Source organism: Pteropus alecto, unplaced genomic scaffold (genome assembly GCF_000325575.1).
Source record: "Pteropus alecto unplaced genomic scaffold, ASM32557v1 scaffold94, whole genome shotgun sequence".
Classification (NCBI taxonomy): domain Eukaryota; kingdom Metazoa; phylum Chordata; class Mammalia; order Chiroptera; family Pteropodidae; genus Pteropus; species Pteropus alecto.
In genome coordinates this window covers 3848557-3857034 of record NW_006437736.1, presented here as the reverse complement: position 1 = coordinate 3857034, position 8478 = coordinate 3848557, and the positions used below count along the sequence as shown (strand labels likewise).

Genomic DNA, 8478 nt, shown 5'->3' with positions numbered 1-8478 from the left:
CATTGTAAATTAGTCTTGTTTACTCTTGATTTTTCCATTTCATAAATTATTTCCATATCAGTTTAATATTTTATATCTCTCTATTTGATATATAAAAATAAACCAAGTGAGAAGTCTCATGTTTTTAAGTGAAGGTAGAAATTACATTAGGCATCTTTTCTGTCCCAGGGTATATGGACACAGTCAACCAAAATAGACAACTCTTAAGTACTCATGGATGGTTGATATTGTTGCAACTCAGTGTGTATTGTTGATTGTTGATTTTGTTTTACTTCTATAATAGTAATGGTCATATTTATAGCAAGCACTAGAATGCTACTATAACAAGAGTGAGCTCAGAGAAAATACAAGAACACTGGTGTTTCCCAATGGCGTGGGAAATAGAAATGTTAGATTTCAGGAGACCACCGTTTGTTTAGATCAGGGACCAAGATGTTTGATATTATTGTCTTGGCTCTCTGTCATAGTTTGATTCTGTACTTTGGCCTTACATCCCTAGTTGGAATCTGTTTTAGCCTTTGGACCTGGCCCTACATAGGGGCTCATAGGGATGGTGTACTGCTGTAGTCAGAAGAGTCACCGTGGTGAAATCTTGTGTTTCTTAAACATTACTCATCACAAGTATAAGTATGTGTTTCTCACATAGCATCATCACACCTTACCCCTTCAGATAGATTTGCATCTTTTGTTTTCTTACAGCTAGCTTCCTTACATTTCAGGTAAAACAGTGTAGTGGGATGTTTAATTTGTTCATTTAAAATACTTATTCAAGTGGTCCTTGTGGAAGTGGTGAGGAACAAAGTACTTGCAAGCAAGACAATCCTTTGTGCACTGGGGAATGACCCACAGAGCTGGAAGAACTTTTTCCTTAAAAATTGCCATGAAAACTTTACCAATCTAGTTCAGCTCATAAAATCAGCATCTAAAAGGATTGCTTATTTCTCTGCCCCTGATTTTCTGTCATAATTCAGTGCTCCCAAGATCACAGTCTGCTTTTCTTATGATGCATTTATTCACAAGAGTTCCTAGTATTGGCAGAAGTAGAGAAATTACCCTTCATCCAGTTGGCCTGGGTCCCATTGTAAAAATATAAGTGGATTCTGATTAATGCACCAAGGAAACCTGTAATCCTTTAGTGGAATCTGAAACCAAGTATTGTGTGGAGCTTACATTCAGGCTATGGGAGACAGTTAATATCACTGCAATCCTTTTTGTGTCAAAATAAATGTATTTAATGGGCTGGAAATGGCTTTCTGTAATTAGCAGACTTAGACAAAATACACTCATAGAATCAAGTTACATGCCTCTCAGGTTTTTGGTGTATGTCTAGCCATGTTTGTTAAAAGTTTTCAGATAAACTTTGGTCTTGTATCAAAAGAAATCAATTTTCTAAATTCCCATTTTTATACCTGTTTCTTTTACACCTCTGAGCATGGAGGCCCCTAGACTGTGTATGTGACGTCAAACTGACCGATGTAGATTGTACATTATTTCAGACATCAGTTGAAAGGTGTGTAATGACTTTTGGCTCACTTTAGACTAGTGCTTTCAGGCTGCGTATATAGAAGCCTAGGGGCCACTACTACACAGAGAGGCCGAAGGAAGGGGAGTTCAGAGTGGGCAGAACTCTAATATACCTCCTTACACCCGCAATACCCCACGCTAATTCATAATCACATTCAGAAGCTCAAAATAATTATACTAAGCAGCTCAGGGGTATTTCCTTCTTGACTACTTTTCTCAGCCGTAGCTGTGACAGTAGGTGTATTGATAGTTCCTTCAGCACAAGACAAGACTTTTTTTCTTTTATCGGTCAAGATTTCGTTATGCTGCTTTAAGTCAAATCTCATTATAATAGTCTCCATATATTGATGAAATCATATACAATATTTGTCCTTTTGTGACTGGCTAATTGTAGCGTGTGTCAGACTTTCCTTCCTTTTCAAGCCCGAGAGAATTAAACATAGAACTACCATATAATCCAGCAATTATAATTATACCCCTAAATATTATACCCCTGTCCATAGCAGCATTATTCACAGTAGCCAAAAGATTTAAACAACCCAAGTGTCTGCTGACAGATGGATAAACAAAAGGTGGTACGTATATTCAACAGAAATTATTGTTTTGTGGGGGGAAATTATTCTGAGGAGTTTTTCCTGGAAAGGCATTTCTAGCTTCATTTGCATGAAATATCTCCTTTCCCACTCCACCTGCCCCCTTCTGTCCTAGTCTGGGCTCACACATGCCCCTGGTGTCTTTCCTGGAGGTTGCAGATGCTCGCCCACACACTAGATTTAGCCCACAGTAGGTTCTACTCCACTTGCCCCATGCTGCATTGGATATTTGCATTTTGTTACTTGCCAACATTTAGAATTTAGACTTTTCAGGTGAAAATTTAGATTATTAGCTCCTTTGAAAAAGTAGAAGTTCTGATAACATTCTCACATGGCAACCGACTGATGGAATTGAGTGGCTGTGGTCCCCTTCATACCAGGCATAAGCGCCTTTGATTTGACAGCGTACCCCTTTTATTCATTTTATCTGCCTCGCCCTGGAGGGGTTGGGCTTCATGGCCCCTTCTTTAACCAGAATGCTTTGAGCAGAACTTAATCCACACTTCTTAGAGACTGAAGTTAACTTACATATAGCTCAGGGCTCTTTTGGTTAAGTGACTTAGTGTTATTGTTATTGACCAGATGTAACAACAATTTGAAGAAAGAGCAGAAGTCTTGGAATACATTTCAGCTTTTATGCATATGTTCATATGCTCCTACCTTTTTAGTATGTCTTAATCCTTTCGTCCCCGTGCCCACAGCTATTCTCAGTTCATATAATGGTGTTATGTAATACAAAATTCCCAAATACCACAGATAAGAGTTTAGATACTTCTTGTCACCTAACTGGAAGACATTCATAATCGCAGGATAGAGTGCTAGGAAGAGGAGGGAGGAGAGCAGAAACAAGGTGCATTATACCTTATTATAAAAAATCATGACCGATCCCGGCTGATCTCAGAAGCTAAGCAGGGTTGGACCTGGTTAGTACTTAGATGGGAGATCACCTAGGAAGACCAGGTGCAATAGGCGTAAAAAATAAAAAAACAAAGGATTGTAAGCTGACAAGGTACTTGCAATCTGTGAGGTCAACCAAGGGTTGCCTCACCAAATAAATAAAATAGCCCAATAAAATAGCTACCAAAATTAGCATACTTAAAACATCTTAAAAGTCTCAGCATCTTGGAACAAAATAAAACTAACCCCAGAATTTCATAGTGCTAAGATCCTGAAACCTGGAAAGTTAAGTCTCAGACTATAGTATTTGAGGTTATAAAGGTGACAAGTGTTCATTCGACTGAAAATAACCTATTTTATGAAAGCTCATATCATTGTTATTCTGGTGACTATTATTTGTTTTCTCCTCTGGGTAGGGAAACTGCATGCGACTGGTTTGAAATGGGGAACAAGAGAGGAGACAGTGTCCCAGTCTACCTCCTGCCCCCAGCACGTTGGCATTTTCCCCATAAAATAGTGGCATAGTTCAGTGCCCCAACTTGTGTTTTCTGTGGTATTGCTTACATTCTTCTGAGTACCTGGGTGGGCGGGGCGGGGTGGGGGGGTGTCTTTTTAAAGGAAAAATTGAAACCTAAATCCCTGGAGTGATTTTGGGGGGTTGGAATGCCTTACTCCATGTGGGTAAAGTATGGTAAGTTCTTACTCTGTAAGAATGAATTTGTAGCCGCTGCTTTTATGCTCAATGAGCACAGAATTTTATGACTTTAGTAGCTAATATCAGAGCAAGCCGTTAAGTCATTTTAGCAGCAGAGGACTGAAGACCAGCATATGGAAAACGGACATCATTTCCACTCAGCCCTTAAAAGAACCAAGAAAAGAATCAAATGTGCCCTGATCCAGGAATTCATATCCTGACCTTTGTACTCTGTGGCATCCACAATACCACAGAGCTTACCAATGTGTTATCCTGACACATTTTTCTTGTGAGGCGCATGGTGGTTTATACTAATGTCATCATATTCTAAAATAGTCTGTCCATCTGATTTTTTAAATTACCCCTCCACAGAACCTGAGAAAAGCCTTCACTCAGACAAAATGAATATGATCTACATCTGCCTTCCCTAACACTTTAATACCTGATTTCCTTTGCTTAGGAAGTGATATGTGCCTATAATAAGTACCTTTACTCATTTATAAGACTAGTTGTTTTTCTGATTTAGCAGGCGGCAGAAGAGATATCGGTGAAAATGTGCCCTGCTGTTACATGCCTAAGCAAATAATAGATGGCTGGTAGAATTACATTTTCAGTGTGGCATCTGGAGACATCTTAAAAACTGTAGTTCTCAGAAGCCTGGTCTGGGTCCTCTTTGTGCTTGACTTTTGGGAAATATGATGACTCCATTCAGCAACGAATGGAGTTAATGGCCACTAATTGGAGGCCTTTTTCTCTTCTCTTATGAGCATCTGAAAAAGAGGAGAGGAAGTAGTAGTACACAGCATCAGAAGGCACGCTAGCCCATTGTTCTTAGCTCGTTGTGAATCAGAATCACCTGGAAAACTTAAAAAAAAAAATACAGATGTAGTTGGTCTCAGGTTAGACCCATGCCTTTTCTTTAAAGTTCCTGGTGTACAACCAAGGCTAAAAATCACTGACAAGCCTTAGGTTTCAGAATGTTTCCTGAGTGCAAGTTGCTGAAAGTGCCTGAGGGGCTACCTTAAGAGGAAGCAAGTGAGTGCAGACAAACAGAAGGGGCCCTAGGCCATCCGCATCCCCTCCGCTTTTATCTATTTAATCTACCTGCGTAGATGTCACTTGTTAAATAAGAAGGGGGAGGGATGGTGTCCACTGCTTTGAAGGACAAAAAAAGTTTTGAACCATGGCTGTAGACGTAGGTCTTGTGCAAGAATGGCAAAACATGACAGATCCAGTTTTTGAGGATGGTGAGCACTGAGTCTTTTCACAAGAATCTGTATGTCATGTAGCCTCTGAGGAATGAAACAGAGGAACAGAAACTCTTTTATAATAGTACCTAGTGGCCTTGCCCTTACTCCAGATGAGAAAAACCCTGGTCAGTAAAGGTTAACATGCCCAAGTAAAAGTCTAACTCAGGTTTATAAGCTAGCCGCCAGAGGACCTAATTGATCACAGTATCTTTGTTTTGGCTTGCATGAACCCCATTTAGACTAGCACTGTTGTCCAATTTACCCCAATCCCAACACTCCACATGGTTTATACTTGACCAATTCACTCATTTGCTTATCTCAAAGGACTGGCCCCTGAAAGCATTTGTGTTTGTAGACCCTAGAAAGCCATTTGTTAGCAATTTGCTGTTTGCAGGGATATTTCATTTAATGATTAAAAACAAACCATCTGCACTTGGCTGATACAGAATGCCATGATCATTTGACTGCTTCTCCAGAAACATGTTTAACATAGATATTTAGCAGCCATTGAAAGAATTATCTTTTACTTCCTAAAAAAAATAGTGTGGCTTTTATCTAAGAGGATAACTTGTTTAGTATTAGAACTTCATACAAACTTTATGGAACGTTTTCATTTTAAATACTTTAATATATTTCCAGAAAGCCAGATGGTATACCTGTCTCTTGCTAGGCTAGATTTCATTCCTATTTTTTAATCTAGGTCAGATCAAATCTAATTAAAATTGTTCTTCCGCTTTATCTTTTATTATTTAAACACTCATTGCCTTCTGTGGTCTCACTAATGGACTAATTTCCTGAGATTATAAATTGGCATGCTTTCATTTTCAGATTCCAGCCTCTCTGTCATCATTTTTCCGATTTTTTTTGACATATTTGTTTTATGCTGTATCACAAAATGGATTTCTCCCTCTCTGAAATCATTTGTCCCCTAATAATTAATAAATAAGCTGTGCATCCAGGGATATTTATCCTATCGGCACCAGTCAAATTTCATATTTTTAAAAAGCAGCTGTGACTTTTTTTTAAGTTGGCAAGTTAGTTTTACTTTTTTAAAAACAATAGTTAGTACTCATTTCCCAAAGCAAATTAGTAGGAAAGTAAATTTTTTAAATTCCCATAGCAGTTCTATATCATAAAATTGCTATTATTGCCAATTTTTTGGCTATTATACTCTTTCTTATTATAACTTACAACTTGGACCAGAAAAGTATAGAAAGAGCATAATTTTAAAACATACAGCATAACTTTTTTTTCTTTTTGTAGCATTAATCTTATCACTGGTCATTTAGAGGAACCAATGCCAAACCCTATAGATGAAATGACAGAAGAACAAAAAGAATATGAAGCCATGAAACTTGTCAACATGCTTGATAAACTTTCCAGGTATTGTATTCCCATCCATTTTTTGCTTGGTTTCTAAAAATGTTCTATTTCTTTGTCTCTCTCACTGAGAGTTACCATAGAGCAGCAGCTCTGGAAATCCATGCTGATTGGAACAGGGTGGCCCCGGCAGCAGTAGTTCAGATGCTTGGCTACCATGGTTTTCCTACATGTGCCGCTTCTGGATGTGCATTCTTAAACATGTAAACTCTCAAAGTTAGGGCAGTAACTAAGATCACTGTGATACTTAACCAACTAACCTCCCTGTCTTCAAAAAGATGCTCTGAGTTAGGTTCAGCGATTTTGCTGCTTGTATTTTTTGTTTTTAGTCTGTTTTGGTTTTTGTTCCAAATCATGATGCTTCTTTTTTTCTTTTTTCTTTTTTGATGTGCAAGTTTGCAGTTCTATCTTTTTGGGTTGCTGCCGAAGCCAAGAATTCTAAAATGTCATGCACCCGACAGGAAAAAAGTGAAAAGGAATAGCTCTAAAGAAGGCTTTTTTGAAAGTAGGCGTTTCTATTAATTAGGGGTTCTAAAAACAATCTCCCTTTTCCTTCTTGCTTCATACTTCCTTCCCCTCCAAAAATGCCCAGTTTTGAAAATAATCAAATCAAACATATACTAATCAACAACTAGTCATCTTGAAGGACTTATTGGAAAATATTAATTCCTTTCACACTTGCCTGAATTGCGCTATTTTTCAGTCACACATTGAGTCACTGTCTCCTTTAAGTCATCTTGAGTGAGTGCTTCTGTGTGTTGGTGGCAGCTGCCACTTAAAGGTGAATATCTTTTGTTCATCTTCTTCACAACAACTATGTAAAGTCTAGTATCCCTCACTCAAGACAAGTAGCAACTAGAATGGCAAAGCCAACCACTGAAGGGAAAGGTGTGACAGAAACAGAACCTAAGAGCACAGCAGGAGGCTTGGAGTAGAAATGTTTAAGAACAAGAGGCTGACAAGGGGAGTGTGACAAGTACGGATGGGTATTTAGACACTCTGCAGTCTGAGCTTCTTTCAGATGATGCTGGTACTATGGTAGAAGTTATTTAGAAGTAAGTAGCTTTATCATCTACTTAGTGACTTACAGCTAGTCTTTTTACATTTTCATCCTTTCCCAAGATTAGAATTTATAGCTCAGCGACTATGCTCACAATCTTCAAAAGACATTGTTATCTGTTGGCAAATGACTTTCTCCATACTTCTGTTTAGAACAGACATGTTCCTTCTCTGAAGGAATTCACAAACATAAGATATTGATATGCAAACCTATAGGAGGCAGAATAACAAGTTCAGAATGGATGTATAAAAATAAGATTTGTGTTTGGCTATTTCCAAAAGGACTTGTTGTAGCTAATGAAACACGGTGGTGTAAGTACAACAGGCAGGGTGAGAACTAGCAGAGCCCCTCTGGTAGAAGGGGAAAGTGGTATCAGGGACCTGAGGGAAGCATGTTAGTGTGTTAGGACACTAAACCAGTGATTGCATAAGTGTCATTTTCATAAATTATTTCAATAACATGAGTTCTTAAAAGATAACACAGATACTGTTCGACTGGCCCATATACCCTGGAAGTGTAAACTCCAAGCTAGGAAAGTGGGAGATGGCGGAAGGAACTGCCTAAGATAATGCAGTGTGATCCTGGTACTTGACTTACTGAAAGAGACAGGACCATTTCATAAGGCATCCCTAAAACAGAGACAGACAATAGTGCTAGGTCTTTCTCCTTGTAATTGGGGAAATCCACATATTCTAGAAGGTGCCAACAAATAAATACACGAACATCAAGTCTGAAATACCCAAGTTTCCACTTGAATGAAACTGTGCCTCAGAGAAGGTATGAGCTTGCCCAGAAACACCCAGCAGGTAGATGCCCGACTCAGTCTGAAAGTGACCGCGATTTTAGCACTTATAAAGCAGAGCAAATATGTCTTGTGTTGGCTTTGATGATACCGATTTTGCCATGAAAGCTGAAGCTAAAGGCAGCTTTGAGAATAGTCCTAAATCATGGACTTTTTTGCATGACATATGGTGGTTTTTTACATTGTTTGCCTTTATGTGCTTTCTAACATTTGCTCTCACTAATACCAATCAATGACAAAACTGTATGGAGATCGGCAGTGGGCGTTCCAAAGCAGGA

At 38.6% G+C, this 8478-nt stretch overlaps 1 protein-coding gene across 13 annotated transcripts in view; it reads left to right on the top strand.

The window, feature by feature from the left end:
* RIC8B (RIC8 guanine nucleotide exchange factor B) overlaps positions 1–8478 on the top strand; it is a 90767-nt gene that overhangs the window by 68894 nt on the left and 13395 nt on the right. For 12 of the 13 annotated variants that reach the window (XR_001517143.2, XR_003047085.1, XR_001517142.2 and 9 more), the window contains exon 9: positions 6222–6341. The exons of the other annotated variant lie outside the window; for it this stretch is intronic. Coding sequence is in view for 1 of the 12 variants with exons in the window: in XM_015591548.2 (XP_015447034.1) it covers positions 6222–6341 (120 nt within the window). In the remaining 11 variants the exon portion in view is untranslated. The remainder of the gene's footprint in view (positions 1–6221; positions 6342–8478) is intronic. 13 annotated transcript variants of the gene reach the window in all.